The sequence below is a fragment of the Narcine bancroftii genome, chromosome 3, assembly GCF_036971445.1.
Source record: "Narcine bancroftii isolate sNarBan1 chromosome 3, sNarBan1.hap1, whole genome shotgun sequence".
In the NCBI taxonomy this organism is placed as follows: domain Eukaryota; kingdom Metazoa; phylum Chordata; class Chondrichthyes; order Torpediniformes; family Narcinidae; genus Narcine; species Narcine bancroftii.
Window position 1 is genome coordinate 254456576 of NC_091471.1, and position 22615 is coordinate 254479190.

The 22615-nt window shown below is 47.5% G+C and overlaps 1 protein-coding gene across 3 annotated transcripts; it reads right to left on the bottom strand.

Annotated features, from left to right (window-relative positions):
- Nucleotides 1-163: 163 nt before the first annotated feature.
- Nucleotides 164-20004, bottom strand: plppr2a (phospholipid phosphatase related 2a). Of its 3 annotated transcripts, none has more exons than XM_069927664.1 (8): nt 19869-20004; nt 16783-16874; nt 12904-13092; nt 11510-11633; nt 10426-10676; nt 8461-8637; nt 4665-4783; nt 164-1208 (listed from the first exon to the last, which is right to left on the bottom strand). In XM_069927664.1, the coding sequence occupies exons 2-8, from the start codon at nt 16846-16848 to the stop codon at nt 1103-1105; spliced, it is 1032 nt and encodes a 343-aa protein (XP_069783765.1). In that variant the 5' UTR covers nt 16849-16874; nt 19869-20004; the 3' UTR covers nt 164-1102. The 3 variants fall into 3 exon arrangements, with proteins under 3 accessions (XP_069783765.1, XP_069783766.1, XP_069783768.1); XM_069927665.1 differs by having other exon boundaries at nt 4649-4783; XM_069927667.1 differs by lacking the exons at nt 16783-16874; nt 19869-20004 and adding an exon at nt 16011-16201.
- Between the last annotated feature and the right edge of the window lie 2611 nt (nt 20005-22615).

Genomic DNA, 22615 nt, shown 5'->3' on the forward strand with positions numbered 1-22615 from the left:
GGTCAGAAAATCATTGAGGACCCTTGCCATCCAGCCCACAGAATTATTGAGACACTACCTTTTAGGAAGAAGTTGAGGAGCATTAAAACCAGGTCTGCCTGACTCAGAAACAGCTTCTTCCCGTGGGTGGTGAGATAGTTGAACAGTCATAGAAACCTGTAAATTATTTTTATGTACATTTATTGTGAATGTTTTGGATTGTGATGTATACATGTTGTTTGTGTGTAGGGTGTCTGTCTGCATGGTCCGGAGATTCACGGTCTCATCAGGTTGCACATTCACATGACAATAAACTTGAACTTGATCCTGTCCTCATGTACATCTGGTTCCCAGCTAACAGCCCACCCTGCCTTGACCCAATGTTCAGTGAGAGTGTCCACCTAATTCCCACTGGTTGTCTGGATGAGGCTCGGCCAGTACCCGCCAATTCCCAGGTAATCTCACACCTAAAGACTTGAGGATCTGGTCCTAAGGTCGAGAAGGTACCTACACTTATTCAGATAGTCAGATGATGAGTGAAATTAAATTGCAGATTCCCAACGATGAAGATCAGAACCCATTTGTTGGAAGGCCCTGGGCTGGAGAAAATACCTCCTTAATCCAGTGAAGCAGAGAACCTAACAGCCTCATTAATAAACCACAGCTCCAAGTAGGAGCTTGCAGATACTGGAATTTGGAGCAAATCGATAGCAACTGGAGGACCTCAGTGGGTCAGGCAGCACCTGTGAAGGCGAAGAGATGGTTGACGTTGAAGGTTGAGCTCAAAGATGCTGCGCAATCTCCCGTGTTCCTCCAGAAACTTGTTTTGTGCCACAGCTCCATGAAGCAGAAGTGACGGGGGGGGGGAGAGGGGCAGCATAATACTTTGCCAAAACTATGGGGTTCTTGTGCTTGCTCTGAAGGATAACATTTTCCATGCAGAGGATTGGAGCTCTGCTTGGGGGGTGGGGGGGGCGGGTTGGGTGAGGGTTAGAGGATAAGAATGGAAACAAAAGGTGACACCACAGGGAGACATTTCTAGTAATCTGACAATCACTCAACTGGACGTGAGTGAGATTGCTGTTCATGCAAATCTGTACACACACTAGACTCCGTCTGGAACTCAGACTTCGCTCATCACTGACCGAGTGGCAATCAACACATCTGGTGTAGACGGGAAGAAGCAGGGAGGTCGTTCATGTTCCTTCTGTGAATTCAGCTGGACCATTCTGCAAAGAAAAGAATTCAGACTGAAACTGTGCTTGTGCCAGTCCGAATGCACAGCAAATAAAAGGGGAAATGTACAGTCATCCACCTGGATACATGTAACAGAAGAGCAGTAAGAAGCAAGTCGCAAAAATCTGCAGACACCGGAGTAATCCTGTCCTCATGTTAATCTGGTTCCTGGCCAACAGCCCACCCTCATCTCCTGCCTCCCCACCCCCCTACTCTTTTGTTCGGTCGCCTGCCAGCATTTTCTCATACTTTGTTGAAGGGCTCAAGCTCGAAACGTCGGTGATGTATCTTTACCACATAAAGGACACTGTTTAACCTGGTGAGCTTCTCCAGCCTCCCCATCCAACCCTTGGAATTTCTAGCACTTACTACAGGATCCCACCACCAGACATATTTTTCCCGCCCCTCCCCCCCCCCCCCACCCCGGCCTTCCACTCCCTCCGTAATTCCCTCATCCCTCTGGCACCTTTGCCTGTGCCCCCTCCCGCCAGATGGCATGAACATTGACTTTACTACTTTCCACTAAACCTGTTTGCCTTTTGTTTCCCCCCTCCTTTCCTGTCCTTCCAGTTCTCCTACCCACCCTCCCTGCCATCTCTCCTCCCCCACAGTGCTGCTGTCCCCTCCCTCCCTGGCGCGAGCACAGTTTCTCCACCTATCATCTCCTGTCTTTGCCACCCCTCCTCCCCGCCCTACTCTTTTGTTTGGACATCTGCTGGCATTTTCCCATACTTTGTTGAACATCAGTTATGTATCTTTCCCATTGCTATGTAAAGGACACTGTCTGAACTTCTCCAGCATTTTGTGTTTTAACTAAGGTGGTGCTGATCTTCAAGAGGACCTGGGAACACAAGGCAGCAGCATACAATGCGTGAAGCAATTAGAAGGACAAATGGAACAAGAGGACATAACTTTACCACTGAAGGGCGTCCACTTAGAACAGAAGTGTGGAGGAATTTCTTCAGCCGGAGGGTGGTAAATCTGTGGAATTTGCTGCCACAGGCGGTTGTGGAGACCAGGTAATTGTGTGTGTTTTTAAGGCAGAGATTGATAGGCTCTTGATTAACCAGGGTATCAAAGATTGTGGGGAGAAGACCAGGCAGTGGGGCTGAGTGGGCAAATGGTAGGGCAGTCTCGATGGGCTGAATAGTCTATTTTTGCTCCGATGTCTTATAGTCAAATGTTATGAGAGAGTTTGCCCTTGTGCACAGTTTTGGTCTCCCTACTGTACATAAGAAAAGATATATTTGCTTTACACAAATGTGCTGGAGAAACTTTCTCTACCTCAGCATCTGACCTCACTTGCCTTGTGTTTCTCCTGCATGTGTGTATTGCTCTTGTCCCCAGCATCTCAAGACTTTCTTCTTTCAATGCCAAATATACAGTAAACCTCCGGTATCCAGCACGCACAGGGAATGGTAGATGCCGGATAAGTGCATTTGCCAGTTTCTTGAGACTGGGTGTTGTTTGGATTGGCGAACTGACCGGTGGAGAGTGGATGTGCAATTTTAACCTTCTGCATTGTTTACCTATTTTCCGCGAATTCTTTTGCCTGTTGTATGAGGCGGCCAGTTGCTTGAATTCTAGATAACGGGGATTTTTCTGTTCTTGCTGTTTAAGAATGCAGAAACGATTTTCTAGACAGGTTCAAAGGATAGTGAGTTTGTCATACAAGGAGAGTTGCAGTTGATTGGGACTGTAATGGAGTTTTGAGGAATGAGATGCCTCACTGAAGCTTGAGAGCTTGACAGGGAAGTTTTGGGGGGCGGGGGGGGGAAGTTTTCTCTGACAGGAATCTAGAAGTGGAAGCACGGGTTGAGAGTAAAAGAGAAGGTTATGATTGAGATAAGAAGCGATTTCTTCATTCCAGAGATGCTGAGCGTTTGGAATTCTCTACCTGGGCAGAATATGAAGATCAGTTTCATTCAAAACTGACAGTGACAACTTTCAGAGAAATGAGGTGCACAATAATGCAGGAAAATGGAGACAGGACCTTGATGAATAGTGAGGTGGGCCTGAGGGACTGGTTGTCTGATTCCTGCTCCCATCTGTGACGTTCTAACACAGTAAAAAAAAATACCATGTGTTGCTCAAATCCACGGTGAGAGAGTTTTGGACAAAAGGGCACGACTTCAGGATTGAAGGGCGCCCACTTAGAACAGAGATGTGGAGGAATTTCTTCAGCCAGTGGGCAGTGAATCTGTGGAATTTGTTGCCACAGCCATTGTGGAGGCCGGGTCATTGGGTGTATTGATGGGCTCTTGATTAGCCAGGGCATCAAAGGTTACGGGGAGAAGGCCAGGCAGCGGGGCTGAGTGGGGAAATGGATCAGCTCATGATTAAATAGCAGGGCAGACTATTTCTGCTCCTATTTCTTATGATTTTCAAAGTGTGACGAACTATAATTGAATGGTAGGACCCTGCCTAGATTGCTGTTAATTAATACTTTGTTAATAATTCGCAGGAGCTCTGTGGGTTGTGATTTACTCCGTCGGCTGCTCTCTAGAACCCCCATGTCTTATGGTCTTACCTCATGCTGGACTACATATTTAATTATTCATGGTTGTAGGATTTATTTAGTGATGCTTCCCTGTCCGAGTTACTACTGGGGAGAGCAGTCAATCCCATCTCCGAGACTCCCTCATGCAGTCCTAACATGAACTGCAGGATCATCTGGTTCGTGGTGCGGTACGGTTGGCTTAGCAGTTAGCACAACGCCTTTACACCGCCAGCGATTGGGGCCGAGGTTCAGGGCCGAGGTTCGAACCCAGCACTGTCTGTAAGGAGTTTGCACGTTCTCTCCATGTTTGTGTGGGTTTTCCCCGAGGGGTCCAGTTTCCTCCCACCTCACGAAATGTTTGCAGGTCAATTTGGCAGAACAGGCTCGTGGGCCGAAATGACCTGTTAATGTGCTGTATGACTGAAATTTTAAATTTTAATGGGGTTGACAGCAGCTGAGAGCCTGAACTTGGGGGGAAACAAGAAAATCTGCAGATACTATGATTGTAGTAAATACACAAAAATGCTGGAAGAGCTCAGCAGGCCCTTTTGCGCCCATCGGAGACAAAGATACAGTACTGTATATCACCAATGTTTCAGGCCAGAACTTGGGCATGGCCCACATTAAAACAGGTGCTCCACCTGGATGTCTACATTGCTGCCAAACACTGATCTCACAACTTCACTGAAGTCAGTGATGACTGCAAGTTTTACTTCGACAAAATGCTCCCTCGTTGATAGTTGCAGAAATTGTGAATGAGTGGGATAACTGGAGATAAATCAGGTTTACAGTCCTGATCCCGAAGTGATCCAGGAACTGTGAACTGGATTGTTGACAGCTGTCTCGTCCCCTCCTTCTGCAGCAGAGCTGGGATAAGGCAGGCTGCCCTCGGCCAGCAACATGCCAAGTTCCATTTTGGTGTCGACCTCTTACCTGAACAACACTTAACTTTTCTAGTGGACTTTCCACACATGGGAGGGCGAGCATCACACAGACTGGTTTCGAGACACTCCCCACCTTCTTACAAACAGGGTTCGTGCCTTTAAATTTATGAACAACACAGCAGACCTGTAGAAAGTTATTGAAGAATCTTAGAACTCATTCATTTATACCCATGTATTATCATTCAGCTCAACAGAGAACAATTCATATTCATATTCGATTGAGGGAAATCCCTGTCTCGTTAGACTGAACATGCCTATCCTAATCACACTGGACAGCAAAGATTTTGCTTCCTGAACACTTTTGGTGTATTTTATAGATTTTGGCCTGATTACAAAAATCGCCTCAACATTTTCCTATCATGTACTGTTTTCTTTAAGATAGAACCTATATTTGTGATTCCTGTCATATTTTAAGTCTAGTCCAAGCAGACAAAACCATGAGTGTATCATGTCTTTGAAAATCCATTTTCTGCGTTTGCATTTGGACGTCTAACCTGCTGATCTTAGTGCCGTCAGTGACGAACACGGTGAAATGTTTCACCAGAACATTGCGAACATGGAAAAATGGTATCAGGGCAACTGGAATCCATCAATGCTGGTCAATTATTGTTGGACACTGACATGAGAGGCATCAGATGCTGAGTACAAATGAAAATCAGCGGCAAAACATTTTTAGGTCAGTTGAATTGTGTCAGCATCATTAGGCGATTAAACATGCTAAATGTAATCAAAGTTACTTTCATGTTTCTCCAACTTCCTACATGATGCAGCAAATGTTAAATTATCTTTGTTCTCAGCTTGAAGCTGTCTATCATAATCCTCAAATATTTTTCAGGAAGCCAACCATTTGAAAAAAAAATGTTAGTCACCTGAACAGCATCATGAGACCAAACTCAGAACCATATGAGAGATTTAAGGGCATAGGGGAAGAAGGCACTTGACATGTTTACATTTATCAGTGAGGGCACATAGCACACAATTCAGAACGTCATGTTGGAACCAGTCAAGACCAGTAAGGCCACATATTGAGTGCAGTTCTAGTTACCCAGCTGCAGGATGGATGTCATTGAGCTGGAACGGGCGCAAAAACATATGATGACTATATGACCAGGAGTGAAACATAAAAGTCTGCAGAGGCTGTGATTGCAGGAAAAGCACGGAGATGCTGGAGGAACTCAGCCGGTCTCGCAACATCCATAGGAAGCAAAGATACTCTGTTTTACCGAAGTTTCGGGCTTGATCCCTTCCTCAAGATCAGTGGTTTACAAACTGTGTCTTTCCACTCACATACCACCTTAAATTATCCCTATGCCATCAGTGCTCTGTGATTAGTAAGGGATTGCTTAAGGTGGTACATGAGTGGGGAAAAATGTTTGAAAACCACTGTTTTAATCGTACCTAATTGACTTGTTATGTGCACGGTTTCCAAAGGAAATGGGCGAATGAAAATTATTGTCAAGCAAAATATTTCAGTACAATTGGGTCCAGCACAGTGGTTCTCAACCTTTTTTTTCCCATTCACGTCAAGTCATGGCTTGAGCAAATATTGAGGAAGGGGCTGTCCACATCTGTTGCAGGGTCGCTGGTGGCTGATGAGGCCAAAGCGGGACAGACGTGCCTGGCCACTGCAGTTTCAAGGGAAATTCTGTTCTGGGTTTGGCGCTGCTATGTCACGGTTCTTCCCCCGTCTCCTTTTGCCCACAATCTTGGGCAGGGGATGACCCTCCATCCTAGATAGGTGCTCTGCCCAGTGTAGGTGCATCTTCAACAGCATGGCCCCCACCTGTTTGAGGATTTCAATGATGGTGGCAAAGTCACTCCCGTGGATGTTGAGGATGGGTGCGGATTCAGCGCTGGTGAAAGTTGTAGATGATGACCGTAGGTGACCCATGACTCAGAACTGTACAGGAGGGTGGTCAGTACAATGGCTCTGTACACATTGATCTTTGACTCTTTCTTCAGATGCTTGTTGTTCCAGACTCTTTTGTACAGTGGCCGAATACACTGTTTGCTTTTGCCAGTCTGTTGTCAACCTCTTTAGCGATCTTGGCATCTGACCCCAGGCCCCTTAATAATCACAGACCACCAATGGCATAAGATGGTATATGAGTGGAAAGTGAAAGTTGGAAATATATTACCTCGGTAATATATCTTTATCTCCTCTGAAAATACTGTGAGACTTTCTGAGTTCCCCCATCTCTGTGATTTTACTATATTATCCGAACTGGAGGAATTAAGCTGTGGAAGAGACTGAATAGGCTGAGATGTATTTTTTCATTAAGTAGAGGGAGGTTTATAAAATCAATGGGGGGCATAGATAATGTGAATAGTCACTGATTCTTTCCCCAGTAGAATAGACTCATATGGAGAGATCTGCAAGAGGAGATGGCAGATTAAGGAGAAAATTGTGGACTTGAGGAGGAATTCAGGGGAACACCTGAGTTGTTTTGAATGGTCCTCATCGAGGGGTCAGCAGCGGAAAGGGTTAAGAACTTTAGATTCCTGGGTGTCAACATCTCTGAAGATCTGCCCTGGGGCCTCTCATGTCGATGCAATGGTGAAGAAGCCTCTTGGCGAGGGGTTTGAGGAGATGGGGTATGTCACCACATACTCTTGTAAATTTTTACAGGGGTACCGTGGAGAGAATTCTGACTGGTTGCATCGCTGCCTGGTAATGTAGGTGCCAATGCTCAGGGCAGAAAAAATAACTACAGAGAGTTGTAAACTGAGCCAGCGCATCATGGACATCAGTCTTCATCGAGAACATCTACAAGAGGGGGCGGTGTCTCAACAAAGCAACCTCTACCCCCAAGAATCCTCACCATCCAGGCCATGCCCTCTTCACTCTGCTACCATCAGGAAGGAGGAACAGGAGACAAACACCCAGCAACACAAAAACAGCTTCTTCCCATCAGATTTCTGAACGGACAGTGAACCACGGCCATGACCACACTTTCTCTTCTTTTTGCACTAATTATTTCATTTAAATGTAATTTATAGCAATATTTGTGCTGTGATGCTGCCACAAAACAATATCTGAGATCTGGGTACAATTAAAGTAAAATTTGGACAGGTACATTGATAGTGAATGGCTGGAGGGATAAGGCTGAATGCAGGAAAATGGAATTATAAAGGCAACTCAGTTGGTGTGGACAAGTTGGACTAAGGCCACCATTCTCAACTTCTTTGGACTCCGCTCAACGCGCATTGTGGGTGACACTCCTATCATACAGGAAGGATCTGATGGGTAGGGCTCCTCTCACCTGCCAGCCATGAGCCAGTGTTTGTCTGATGAGGAGTTCCGCCAGCTGACCCAGTCTGACCATTCTTGACCTTTCCTTGTCAGCTAGGGCTTGGCTCAAAGTTTATGGGCTCCTTCCCCTCGAAGCCACTGTCGAGAATGGCTGGCCTAAAGAGCCTGCTTTTGGCTGTTTAGCTCTATGTCTCCGTAGTCTATTTGGGCTGAAACATGGGTGTGTTTCCTCATGGTTACCGGCCCAGTTAGGTTGGGCATTCCTGGGTAGAACCTGAAATAGGTGTTGCCACAATCTGCAGTTGGATTGGCTAGCGTAACAGTTAGTGCAATGCTGTTACAATGCCAATGAACCGAGTTCGAATCAGGCGCTATCTGTAAGAAGTCCATCTCTGTGTGGGTTTTCTCCGGAGGCTCCGAAAACGAACTGGGGTTGCAGGTGTAATTGGGTGGCATGGGTCTTGCGCTGTTGGTCTAAATTTAAATTTAATTTAAAAAAAGGACGGTCTCACTCTTCATCCTGGCACCCAGTTGGATCTGGCACTCACCAAAAACACAGCGACGGCTGCGCCGGTCACGAATCCCACCAGCACGTCGGACCAGTGATTCCGATACTCAGACACTCGCACTACCCCAGTGAGGAAGGTTAGGCACAGGAGCGTGAGGCACACTGCAGGCTTGGTCAACCGTGTCCCCTTCGCTTGGAACATGATTGTAACGTAAATCTGTGAACAGGAAGAAGCCTCACTCACTCAACCAAACAGATACGAACGGGCTCCATTCACGCGACATGGTTGGCATAGCGGTTAGCGCAACGCTGATACAGCGCCAGAGATTGGGACCGGACTGGAGTTTGAATACCGCGCTGTCTGATAGGAGTTTGTATGTTCTCCCCGTATCTGTGTGGGTTTACCCCAGGGGCTCCAGTTTTCTCCCATCATTCAAAAATGTACCGGGGTGTATTTGGGTGGTGCAGGTTCATGGCTCGAAATGGCCTTATTACTGTGCTGTATGTCTAAATTTAAAGTAAAAAATAAATTATGTCTAAATTTAAAATTTAATGGCATTTCCAACATGTGTTACCATCTGATCCCATTTGCCACTAACTGGTCCCCACCTCCCAGATCCGCACAGTTCCAAGAAGGCAGCAGGTGCGAGCAGAATAAGTGTCATATTTCTCATCAACACAGAAGCAGACTACTGTGGCCCATTGAGTCTATGCTAGATCACAGAATAATTCCATTCCTTGTTGGCTTTCTGTGGGGTATTTATTCCCTGGAGTGTAGAAGGCTGAGGGGTGATCTCACGAAGACATATAAATCCATAAGTGCCATGGATAAAGTGAATGCTCACATTCTCCAGGGAAGGTGAAACTATAACTAATCAACAGTAAAATCCTCGTTATCTGGAATTCAAGCAAGTGGCAGCCTCAAGCAACCAGAAAAAAAATTTTGCAGAAAATAAACAGGTAAAAAATCTGGAAGTTTATAATTGGTGCCCCAATCACGCAACACGCATCCTCAAGCAACCAGTGACTTCACTTATCCGGCATCTACAAATCCACATAGGTGCCAGATGCCAGGGGGTTCATAGCAGGGGTGACACGGTTGGTGTAGCAGGTAGTGCAATGCCATTACAACACCAGTGATCGGGACCGGACCGGGGTTCGAGTCCTGTGCTGTCTGTAAGGAGTTTGTCCATTCTCCCCGTGTCTGCGTGGGTTTTCCTCAGGGGCTCCGGTTTCCTCCCACTGTTCAAAGTGTACTGGGTGGGTAGGTTAATGGGGAGTAAATTGAATGACACGGACTCGTGGGCCGAAATGGCCTGTTATCATGCTGTACGTCTAAATTAAATTTAAAAAAAACATATCTATAACTAGTGGGCAGAGAGGAGACATTTAGAAGAGATCCAAAGGGCTATTATTTCACTCAAGAGATTATCCACATTTGGAATGATCATCCAGAGGAAGCAATGGCAGTGGGTACAATCACAACGGTGGAAAGACATTTGGAGAGAAATACAGATAGGCAGGGGGGTTGGAAAGATGTGGGTTGAATGTGGACAAATAGGACTAGCCCAGGACGAGTTGGGTTGAAGGGCCTGTCACGTGCATAAACATTTCGTGTGAGAATGCAGTGGAAGCTCAAAGACCCGGATGCCAGAAATCTGGACCACCCGAGGATCCGGACTTTTTGAAAAGTTTCAAACTTTTAAAATTTAGTGGGATTTTGTGTGCGTGGGGGTGTGTGTGTAAAAGTGCCACAGACACACAGTGCCAACGAGCAGCCATGTTTTTTTGTCGAGTTTACTTTATTCTTCTTCAAAACTGCTCGTTTTGATAAATGAAGCTTGCTGTCTTTGCTGATGAATAAGCATCAACATATTCATGTCTTCCTCATCTTCATTCCTCCTTAGATTTGAATTTTAAACGTACTGCCCGAGAATCCGGACCGACCCAATCCCCAAGCAGTCCGGAGGTTTGGATTTCTGGATTTGGTTGATCCCTGACTCACCACTGTGTAGATGGCAGCGTACATGCTGAGTGCAGCATCCTTGCACGGGAATGCTCTCCTCGCACTGGACACTAGGCTTGGGTTCCCAGTGCAGGCGTCTGGGGAGACGACAAACTGCGAGGGCTGGCGACAGCCCAGAGCTGTGTAGTTCGGACGACAGACGGTGAGAAAATGTGGTGTGGGGCTCCCCATCACCACCTGCCCTGCATTCACGAATATATCAGTGGCAAAAAGACCAAACGTGTAGACCCCTGAAACAGAGAGGAAATTCAGGGAACAGAAACAAATCACCTTGGCTCCTCACTGCCTTCCCTTGGTTTCATCCACCCTCACTAACCTTCCACATATCCCAAATCAGCGTATAAATGTAGGAGAAGTAAATGTGTACTGCTCAACATTTTCCCACTAACCTTTAAAAATTCTGCCTGCGTGCATTTTCCCCAAGCTCTTCTCTAATGGTGTGTTAATAAAAGCCATGTGTGATTGCAAACCCTTGTGTCCAGACTCAATGAATCTGATTCACACAGGTGATGCCGACATTCGCACACTATATGTCTCCACTCACTACTGACTATGAATCTTTTCTGGACCCAACATCGTGACGTCATCTTCCCTTGGTGTTTCGGCCCAGCAACACGGGTCGACCGGTTTAGATTGGTCCTGCATCGATATGCTCCACTGCTGAGAGTACCTACCTTGGCAGATCGAAGATGGTTAAGTCTAGGAACCCCCCCCCCCCAATCCACCATCTATTTTTTTCACCCAGAGCTCAAAAGGCGGATAAAACCCGGCTTTCAGGCTCTGTGTAAAAGGGGCTGCACAGAAGGTATGTTAACCTCACATGGAATGTTCCTCTTCCCCCCCCCCTCAACTCCTCCCACAGAAGCTACCCTTCCCTGCTGTGTGGTGAGGGCCCTTATCTTCGCCATGGCCCACCCCTGGATGCAGGCTGCCTCCATCTTCCTGCGCTGAGGGTGAACAGAGGAAGCCATTCCTCAGAGAGATTCCTCATCCCCAGTATCCCCACTGCCTGCAACCAAGAGTCTCGAGTCAACCAAAAGGGCAGAAGTGAAGCAAGACAGACCCAAGAACCTGATGACCCTGCGGATCAGAGGGTTCAGACTGCAGCACTCCGCCGTCACAATGGTTCGCTCCTGATGGACAAACTTGGCCTGAAAGACAAATCCGGCCAACTCGCCCAGAATAATCTGGAAGAGAAAAGCAGAGATTTTTCTGCATCATTACACAAACAAAAAAAAAACGATTCAAAGATGATACCAAATATTTGCCCACTAAGGTGATTCGGGATTCAGGAAGGACCAAGACTCCAAGGGATAGGAGCAGACTTTGGCTCATCTTTCTAGGCTCTATCATTCTAATCATGAGCTGATCAGTCCCACTCCCCATAACCCTTGATGCCCTGACTCATCCAATACTGGTCAATCTCTGCCTTAAATAGACCCGAACTCACTTCCACAACCACCTGTGGCAACAGACTCAAGAAATGACTAAAGAAATGTTTCCGCACCTGTTTATTCCAAACTTATGCCCTCTCATCCTAGAATCCCTTTCCGTGGAAAACAAACTTTCCCCTTCTGTGGTGCGCTATCGGTCAGAGGCAAACACACAAAACCAAAAGACTGTACACAGGCTTTATTCGATGTAAACTTCCACAGAGCCAGCTGTGAGGAGACCTGCTGTAAATTCTGAGACTGTCTTCGAAAAGCCAGCTCAAGCTTATATCTAGGAGGGTGATTGACACCCGACCGGGTGGGGCTTGGACTACTCAGGTCGGCTGATTGAAAGCCGGCCAGGTGTTGCCTTGTCCCCATGCTCTTCTACAGGTGCAGAGATTGACCCCTGCTGTAGGCCAGTGGTGTACCACCACACCATCTACTTTGTCCAGGCCTTACAGCATTTGAAATGCCTCCGTTAAGTTCCCCCTCATCCTACTGTACTCCAACGAGTTCAGTTCAAGAGTCGACAATCGTCCTATGGTCACATTCCATTCCTGCTATCATTCCAGTAAATCTTCTCTGAACCCAGGGGAGTTGCTGTAGGAGCAGATGGAAAAACAAAACTCCATTGATGACCCCTAGCTCTGAAACTCCACAGAGCTCGATGAGGTGGGCAGTGACCTGAAGCTCATTTGAAACCAGATTGTTCATCAAAGAAAATCAACTGGACAAATCGACACAGCAATAAATCAAGAATGGTGACCCATTAGCACCAGGATTGGTGTCATATTGAGTTACGGTAACTGTGGTGCCCACACAATATCAAGATCTGTTCCCCACATACTGTTAGTGACTGGTCCCCTCGCACTGTCAGTGACTGCTCCCCATGCACTCTCAGTAACTGTTGAATTCTGAATGTAAATTTAAAATTTCACTGATTGTGATAACATCAAAATTGTTCTGGCAGCAGCTCGAAGACAAGATGCCGGAAACCTAGAGAAGTAAATAAAAGTGTTCTTACTGTTGCCATGGGTATTGCTGAAGCTAACGACTGGAGCAAGAGTGGCGGAAGCAAACTCATCTCCTCTGGCCCAGGGTATGGCTTCATGTATGCACTGTCGTAGCAAAAGAAGCCCTGTCGGTGTACCGCGAACGTATCTGTGTACTCAAAGTAGTAGGTGAGCAAGACTGTCCCCACCATGATCAGCAGCTGTTAAAAAAAAACAGTGTTAATGAGAAAGCGGGGTTGGGGGGGGAGGAGGGGGTGGTGGTGAGAGAGAGATGTAGAGGGGGAAAGAGAGATGAAGAGACAGTTAGACAAAATAATTAAGTAATCGGAGGGGAGGCATGGAAGGAGAGGAAAGAAAGACTGGGAGGGAGAGAAGGAATGATGGGGAGAGAGGGAAAGGAGGAGAGAGCAAGGAGAGGGAAGTTCTCCCCTCCCTTCCCCCTTATCCATCCCTCCTCCCCCTCCTTGCTGCTGTTCCCTCCCACCCTTCTCCATCCATCCTTTGCCAACCCCCCTCCCCTTTTGCTCGGATGCCTACAAGCATTCTCTCCTACCTTGCTCAAGCCCGAAATGTCAGTCATACCTTTGCTGTTTGACCAGCTGAGTTTCTCCAGAATTTTGTGGGTTTTTTTCTTCATCCACAGCATCTGCAGATTTTTACAATCTACTTCCTTCCCAAGGAGAGAGTCTGAGATAGGATTCTGATGAAATTAATCATTTAAAGTAACCTTTTTTTCCCCAGATGCGCCCTGAGGACGCTGAAAGTGTATGGGCCCCATCCCTGTCAAGCATTCAAGGTTTGGTTTCTTCTGCACCCCTCTTGCCACAAAAAATATTTTTGTGTTACGTGAGGTGAAATGAAAACAAGGCTTTTACATAAAAGTGCTGTGCCCACACCCCCCCCCCCCCCCACCACTCCCAGAGGGAACTTTTGGGACCCCGTTGAGGCAGGTTGGTTTAAAGCAGAAGTCCAACTGGAACGCCTGCAGACACCGTGGCTGATGTAAAGACACAAAACTGGAGAAACCCAGCAGGTCGAACAGGCTACTTTATGTCTTTACGTAGCAGAGCTAAAGAAACAGAACCAACGTTTCGGGCTTGAGCCCATCATCAAGATGTGGAAAAATGTTCGCAGCATCTAAATAGAAAGTTAAGTGGGGGGAGGGGGGGCAGGAGAAGCAGGGTTCCAAAGGCAGGAGGCAATAGGTGGAGAAGAGAGGGAGGGAAAACAGGGGAGGGTTGGTGGTTGGTGGTTGAATAGAGAGGGAAGGGGTTGGAGAGCTGAGCGAGAGAGAAATGCCAATATGGAGAGGGTGAAGGAAAAGTGAAATGAAAGCCAAAAGCAAATATCAAAGGAGGGAGAAACAGGCAAAGAAAGGGGAAGAAACCTGAGAGTGAGAGTAGGGGTGAAAAGGGGGAAATAAAGAGATAATTTTAGTGGGAGGAGAGAAGATCACAAATTAAATATGGGAAACAGTGTGAACAAAGAACACTCCAATACAACACAGGCCCTTCGGCCCTCGATGTTATTCCGGTCCATATATTCCTTAAAATAAAGTACTAAACCAGTGGTTCTTAATCTTTTTCTTTCCACTCACATACCATTTTAAGTATTCCCTATGCCATAGGTGCTCTGTGATTAGTAAGGGATGCCTAAGATGGTATGTGGGTGGGAAGAAAAAGTTTGACTGCTTTAATCAGACCTAATTGACTCGTTAAGTGCACGATTTCATAACTCCAAAGGAAATGGGCCAATGACAATTTTTCTCAAGCAAAATATTTCAGTAACAATTGGGTCTAGAGCAGTGGTTCTCAACCTTCTTTCCCCACTCACATCCCAGCATAAGCAATCACTTACTAATCACAGAGTACAGATAGCATAGGGATTACTTCAAGTGGTTTGTGAGTGGCAAGAAAAAGGTTGAGAACCACTGGTTTAAAAGAACCTGGGCAGCTCCGTGGAGGGGGAGGAGCCTGCAGATGCAGCGATGGTTAAATGTTTTGAAGAATACGATTGAAAATGCTTTAAGGTTTATATATTCATACAAGTGAAGGTTGTTCAGTGGAAGTATAATATAGTATTTATTCTTAATGTAGATTAGGCATTGTAAGTCTCAACCAACCAGAAAATACACTTATCCAGAATCTACCAATTCCCATAGGTGCTGGATACCAGAGGTTTTAGTGCATTAAACATTTAAGTTCATTCCTCATTCTTTAAATTTAGACATACACCATGGTAGCAGGCCATTTTAGCCCATGGACCCGTGCCGCCCAATTTACACCCAATTAACCTACACACCAGTATGCTTTTAAACAGTAGGAGGAAACCAGAGCCCCCAGGGAAAACTCACACAGTCATGGGGAGAACATACAGACTCCTTACAGAGACCGCGTGATTCAAACCCTGGTCCTGATTGCTGCTACCGCAACGCCATTGCGCTAACCCCATTCGCCAACTGTGCAGTCCGTCTAAAATTCAAAGCATAGAGATCTAATTTCTTTAGCCACTGGTGATAAGGAAATCCTCTTGTCCTAAGAATTAGACATGAATAGCTTATGAACTGAGCATATCTTTTCTTCAATAAGAGGACTAAAACTGTGTACTGTTCTCCTGGTGTATCCTCACCAACAACCCGCACAATTGTACCAATGCTTCTAGGAAGAGTTTGGAAAAGTAAGAGGTGATTTCACTAAAATGTATAAAACTTTTTGGGAGGATTAATGGGAGAGCTGCTGAAGGGTTCTTTACACCATCTGGGCCAGGGATCTGACGGGAAGATCTCAACAAGTTCCTCAGGGCTTTGAATCTTTGGGATCTCTGGGATTCAATAATGATGCATTGATCTTTGGGCTCTATAGGAATCAGAGTGAGGTCATTAGGTGATGGAGGTATAGGGTCTCCCATGAGCTGACAGAATGGGAGCAGAATGAAGGGATGTGCGTCATTAGGGATGTGCGGGGGTGGGGGGGTTGCAGACTGCATTGGGTGGCACCATCAAAGGGGCGACACCAGTATTTCAGTTCAAATTTATTCTTTATTTAAAAATATCCCTGTAGTTCGTTATAACAACAAAAACATTTTTGGTAAGCCCAGCTGAATGTATCAATATACTTACAAGGCTAAGACTCGATGCTCTTTTACTTTTTGAACCTTCTAATGTGCTCCGTTGAGAGCTGTCATTATTCCCCAATGATAGCGATGCTTCGAATCACGTGGTTCAGTCTGCCTACTCCACCAGCACACGCTGTTGTTTTCGTTGCTGCTGTTGTTCTGATCATTGCTGCTTTTGTCAAATTCTCTAGCGTTCCAGCTACAATATTGTGGCCATTGGTATTTGTGATTTACAAGTAACACAAGTTAAAAAAAAATTACTAAGTATTCTGTATGGTCTGGTATGGGAGGAGGTGCACGCTGGGGTGGGGGTGGGGCGGGCATTGACACCATGAATTACCTCACTGGGAGATATCAACTCAAGTGATTGTCAACACTTTCATCGAGTTTCCATGTTCAGGGAAGGAACAAACAAGAAAGAGGAGTCAGCGATATTTGGTCAGCAATCAAGGAAGAAAGAACATTTGAGCTGTTACGGGTTTTTGCAGCCATATTCTTTCAAACGGCTTGGTTAGCGTAGTGGTTAGTGCGGCGACCCAACTTCAAATCCACCGCTGTTTGGAAGGAGTTGGTACATTCTCCCCATGTCTGCATGGGTTTCACCTAATTATAACCTGCATCCCCGTACGTTTTGAATAGTGTTTCCTCCCCGTGCTCCCCCCCATCCAAAAAGTACAGGAGGGTGCAGGTTATAATTGGGTGTAATTGGCAACATGGGTTTAAATGGCCGGAATCGGCTTCGACTGAGCTGTAAAATTTTACAAATGTAATCCCACCTCAATTGTTAGGAAGCAAGGAATGATGGAATCACTCCGACGGATGTCTTTCTCTTCGCGAGCCATCTTTGACACCACAGGCTTCACCTGATCTGGAAGAGATTGGCAGCATGTCAAGGCCCATGTTTGAAAACTGGACACAGCTTCTGGAAGAGAGAGGCTGAGATGATCAGATTTGCAGAACGATTTTATCACTGGACATTCTGGACAGTGAGGGAAAGGTGAAGAAAAGACTAGCACTCAGGGACATAGCCTCAAGATTCAATGTTAAGAGACAAGGAGGAACTGCTTCTGCCAGAGAATAGTGAATCTGTGGAATTCACTGCAGAGGTTAAGGCATTAAATGTATTTGAGATTGATGATTTTTGAACAATGGAGAAGTTAAGATCAGATGGGTAGGTGGAGCTGGGTCAGCCTTGAGGATGGAGGATCTGTGGAATTTGTTGCCACAGGCAGTTGTGAAGGCCGGGACAATGGGTGTATTTAAGGCAGAGATTGAAGGTTTCTTGAATTAGCCAGGGCATCGAAGGTTATGGTGAGAAGGCCGGGCAGTGGGGCAGACTGGGGAAAGGGATCAGCTCATGATTGAATGGTGGGGCAGACTCAATGGGCTGAATGGCCTATTTCTGCTTCTCTGGTCTTATGATCTTCTTATAGTCTTATCTTATTGAATGGCAGAGCAGGGTCGATTGGCCAGATGGCTGACTTCTGCTCCTATTTTTGACGAAGGCTGATCTCAGTCTAAATAATATTCTGTGCAGTAAAGCAGATGGAGACCAAGTCCCTGCATGCCCTCGTGTGACTGAGCCCCGTCTACTATAGGTGGGTGCCTGGATGGGTGGTGGATTTGAAGCATGGGGAGATACTGGACCCACGAGGGATACACAGTTTTCATACATTGGTGCCTTCGCTGAAAGTTACTCTCAACAACTGATGCAATGCTTCCCACTGTTCACCCTCAATGTGGTATTCTCACAGTGCAGTCCATCAGCATGGTACTGTACTAGTGCACACCCTCAGCACAGTACTCTCCCAGTGCAGTATTTTCCCAATGCAGACCCTCAGTGCAGTATATCCCAGTACAGACGCTCAGTGTGGTTCTCTCACAGTGCAGTACTCTCACAGTACAGATCCTCAGCACAGTACTCTCCCAGTGCAGTATTTTCCCAATGCAGACCCTCAGTGCAGTATATCCCAGTACAGACGCTCAGTGTGGTTCTCTCACAGTGCAGTACTCTCACAGTACAGATCCTCAGCACGGTACTCTTCCAGTACAGACCCTTAGTGCAGTACTCTCCCAGTACAGACCCTCAGCACGGCACTCTCCCAGTACAGACCCTCAGCAAAGTACATTCCCAGTACAGACCCTCTGGCATGTAGTGCTCCCTTGGCACCCACCCTCCGACAGGGCTGTACTCCCTCGGCACCCACTCTCCGATAGGGCGCACTCACTAGGCTGGACGTCAGTCTGGTGTTTGGCGCAACACCAGCCATAGCTGCTCTGAGACGCCTGAGTTTAGGGGCACCAAACAGTCCTTCCGAGTGAAGCAACTCGTGAATCTGCAGGGGTCGTCTACTGCATCCGGTGCTCCCGTTGTGGTCTCCTCTACATCGGAGTGGCTGGGTGCAGACTGGGAGGCTGCCTCGTTGAGTACCTCGGCTCTGTCCACTGCTATAACGTGGATCTCCCAGTGGCCACCCGTTTCAATTCCCCTTGATGAGTCCATGCTCTCATGCACTGCCAGACTGAGACCATCTGTAAATTGAAAGAGCAACACCTCACCTTCTACCTGGGCATGCTCCAACCGGATGGCGTTAACATCAACTTCTTCGGATTCTGTTAAACCCCCCCCAACTTCTACTTCCCCTGTTGCCTTTCCCCAAATTCCATCTCTCTCTTTCTTCCTTATACCCATTAGTTTCTTTCACAGAGTCAAAATCAATGTATAACCATAGAATCAGAGAACATTTCAGCTCTGAAACAGGTCCTTCGACCCTTCTAGCCTGCCAAACTATTATTCTGCCTGGTCCCACTGACCTGCTCCCAGTCTATAGCCCTCCATACCCCACCCATATATGTATCTGTCCAAATTCTTCTTAAACTGCACTTTTATCTCCTCTCCTCTTATCATATCCAATTAGCACCTTTGTAGGTCTGGACTCCTCTCCCAGCCAGTCTTTATTCCGACGCCTTCCTGTTCTACCTTGGGCTCAGGCCCGAAATGTCGGTGATACATATTTCCCTCCCGTGGCCCCTGCAAGACTGGCGTAGTTTCTCCAGCATTGCTGTGCGTTTTCTTAACCCTCTCTCAGCCTTCCAGCTCCGAGGCGGTCGGCCGAGGAAGCCCTCAGCCCCAAGTCAGCAAGACTTCGCCCACCCCTGTTAAAGTGGCATTCCTCTCGCCGGGTGTCAACGCCCCCGAGGGATCTGTCCTGGAGCCTCCACGTCGACTGCAATCGCGCGGAAGGCTCGCCAGCGGCGAGACTCTGCGAAGTGCTGGAGGTGGTCCACTGTATGCCCCCAACCCCCCTGGAGACTTGCGCGGGTGGACCAGGGAGAGCATCCTGGTGGGTGGCATCGCTGCCTGGCAGGGAGGCACCAACCCTCAGGGGGCCAAGAATAAAAGCCCAAGAGGGTTGTTATCTCAGCCTGCGACATCACCCCACCCGAGGACAATGGGCTCTTGGTGGTCTTCAGGAAGCAACCTCTATCCTCAAGGACCCCCTACCACCAGGGAGAAAGGAGTAGTCAGCCAGCTTCTTCCCCTGCTGCCATCAGATCTCTGAATGAACAATGCACCCCAGACACTGCCTGGCTTGGACTCCCCCCCGCCTTGCACTGGTTTTATCTGTTGTTGCAAGGTGGTTTTTAATAAGACGCTGCCGCAGAAGAAGGCAGCGAATTCTGCTCGCTGAATGGCGAACGGCTCCTCCTGTTTGATCAACACTGCGTGTTATCAATGGTTTTGCGGGGGCTGCCAGCGTCTCGCCCCCGAGCCTTTCCCTTTCGCCCGGCTTCCAAGCTCCCTCGGCGGGCGAGAGAGAAAGAGAGAGAGCGCGCGGTCCCGGGGAACACGGGGCTTTACCTTCAGTTCGCCCTCTTTCCAGCTTCCCTCCCCGGCAGCCCGGTCACATCTTCTCGGAGCCCGGCGAGCGGCGTCTCGGCAGTCGGGGAACGTCGCCGGCGCAAGAAGCCCGGGGGCGAGCGCTCCCGCAGGAACAGGACCCCTCCTCCTCCTCTCCACCGCCCCCCCCCCCCCACCCCGCCTCCCCTCGGCTCCGAGCCCCGTCGAATGCCAGCGGGCAATGGTGAGGGACAATGAAGCAGGGACGTCCCTTGCCCCAGACCATTGGCAGGACCCACGTGAAAGCCAAAGGGCAAATGGTGCAAGGAATCACAGCCAGGCTCCCCAACACAGAAGCCCCTCCAGACCCTCAGGGGAGCGCAGGCCCTGTCATCAGAGATCTAGTGGAAATCTGGCTGTGTTGAAAGACATTTGTGAGTCTGTGAGTGCATTGTCGTGCACTGATACATGAAGTGAAACACTAGACGAAATTTCCCTGCTATATAAACAGGTGCCACTGGCATTAAGGACATGCGGGATGGGGGGAATCTTCATTCTTCGGAGGTAAGGCTATTCCTTCCACCTTGAACCAGGGCTCAGAGCCCGGAATATACCTATGGACGTGTGATGCACAAACTTGAAGACTGTACAACAGGCTTTATTTGGCTAAAAGTCTCTGCTACAGGAGCGGCTGTGACGGTGGCTCCCGAGTGACTGGCTCAATACTATATCCCGGTCGGGTGATTGACAGCCAGCCAGGTGGAGAGCCCCAGGGGTCTCTTCAGGTCCGCTGATGGACAGCCAGTCAGGTGTAGTCTGTCTTCCTGCAGGTACAGAGATTGCACCCCGCCCCCCGCAGTAAGGCTAGTGGTGTAAACCACAGGATGTTACTTGTAAATCACAAATACTAATGGCAAATACAATACTGTAGCTGGAGCACCAGAACATCTGGCAAAAGCAGCAACGAAAACAACAGCGCGCGCTGGTGGCGTGGGCAGGTAGAACCACGTGATTCGAAGCGTCGCTGCTGTCATCGGGGAATAATGACAGCTCTCGCTGGAGCACATTAGAAGGTTCAAAAAGTAAATAAGCATCGAGTTTTAGCCTCGTAGGTATTGTTACGGAGTCCAGAAGACCCCAAAAGTCAGCATCAACAGCACCACAACACAACACAAGGTTATTTAAACAAAAATAGTTTTTAATTATATTTGAACAAGAAAACAGAATTTAACTTATTACTTAACTACCTAACCCACTTAACCCCCCCCTCTAATACTAAGCACAAGTGTGTGTAATGTATATTTAAGATTAGAAAAGTTCTTTGGATCTCAGTCCAATCTCACTAGTTACAGGGAATTCTTGTACTGTGCACAGAAGTTAGCATTAACAAAGTTCACCAGTCTTTGGTGATTAACAGGCAAATGGTAACCACTCAGGAGGGTTCTTGCTGATTTTCAGAGAGAGATTCTTTTTCCAGGACATCCACAACTGATTCCTTCTCAATCAGTCTTGCTGACGAAACTTGCCCCCTTCAGGGTTCTCGAGATGATCCTTTTTCTTTCAGGTCACTTTTCAGACCACCAGTCTTATCCTTTGACTAGGCAGCCTTCCAAAGTTTGCCAGCTTGTCCCTCTGGAACTGATTTCTGTAACTCTTTCTCTCTCACTACCTCCCTCTCTGTTCTGTCTCTGCTTGCAAAGATCACATAATGTCCCAGGCAAGTGCTGTCCATACTTTGTTGCCTCCTGCAAAAAGCATTCTGCAAAAGTCCTGTAAAAATTCTGTGTTTTAAAATATGTGGATGCAAGTTGCTCTAACAATTCCTCCCAAACTTATATGTCAGCTGGGCTTACTGAAAATGTTTTTGTTGTTCTAATGAACTACAGGGATATTTTTTATAAAGACTAAATTTGTACTGAAATTTTGGTGTCGCCCCCTTTGATAGTGCCACCCGATGTAGTCCGCACCCCTCCTCACCCCCGCACACCCTTAGGATCACCAATGTGTCAATGCACCCCCTTCCTCCTGCTCCCATTCTGTCAGCTCATGGGAGACCCTGTACCTCCACCACCTAATGACCTCACTCTGATACCTATAGAACCCATAGATCAATGCATCATTATTGAATCTCCTCAAAGGCTTGGGGAGAGATCCCAAAGATTCACAGCGTCTGCAGACTTTTGTCTTTCACGCCGCTGGCATAGCCGGGCACCCCCAACAATAGGAGTGAGAGAGAGAGAGAGAGAGAGAGAGTGAAGCATCATAGCGAGTCCCTTCGGAGGCACCGTGTCTGTGGATTTGCCTTCCGTGCTCCCTCAGCCTCTGCAGCCAAGGACAAGATACCGGTTCATTTCAAAGCTGAACCTCCGACACGGCGAGGAAGCCTTCAGCGCCCAAGGTCCTTCGGGAGCCCTCATGGCCTCTCAAGTCCTGGTTCTGATACCTGCCTCTGCCTCTCATAAGCTAATATTCCAAGAGCCTGATGTTTGTCCTTTGACCACAAGTCACCAGCACCCCGCTGCCTGGGCACGTCCTTCAGCCACCGAGTCCCTCGGCAGTCTGCCGTCATGGTCACCGCTGTTAGGGGCGTCTCCTCCGCTTCTCCTTCTCAACAGAGCATTTTCTCCCTGTTACTGGTATCCACAGCTTCCCCCGGAGTCTGCAAAATCTGTCAAACACAGGCGCAGCTATCCAGTCACAATGGTTGGGAGATGTTAAATAAAACACTGTAAGCTCCTTAAACCAATTTAAAGCCCGTACGGAGTGGT

What these genes read in the sequence shown, in the direction of transcription:
- plppr2a (XM_069927664.1), bottom strand. Translation starts at nt 16,848, where the DNA reads ATGGCTCGCGAAGAGAAAGACATCCGTCGGAGTGATTCCATCATTCCT. An exon ending in CAGGGTCATCAGGTTCTTGG is followed by an intron (nt 10,677 to 11,509) that starts GTCTGTCTTGCT and finishes TCTCTGTTTCAG; the next exon opens with GGGTCTACACGTTTGGTCTT. An exon ending in ACGCTGCCATCTACACAGTG is followed by an intron (nt 8,638 to 10,425) that starts GTGAGTCAGGGA and finishes TCCTGTTCACAG; the next exon opens with ATTTACGTTACAATCATGTT.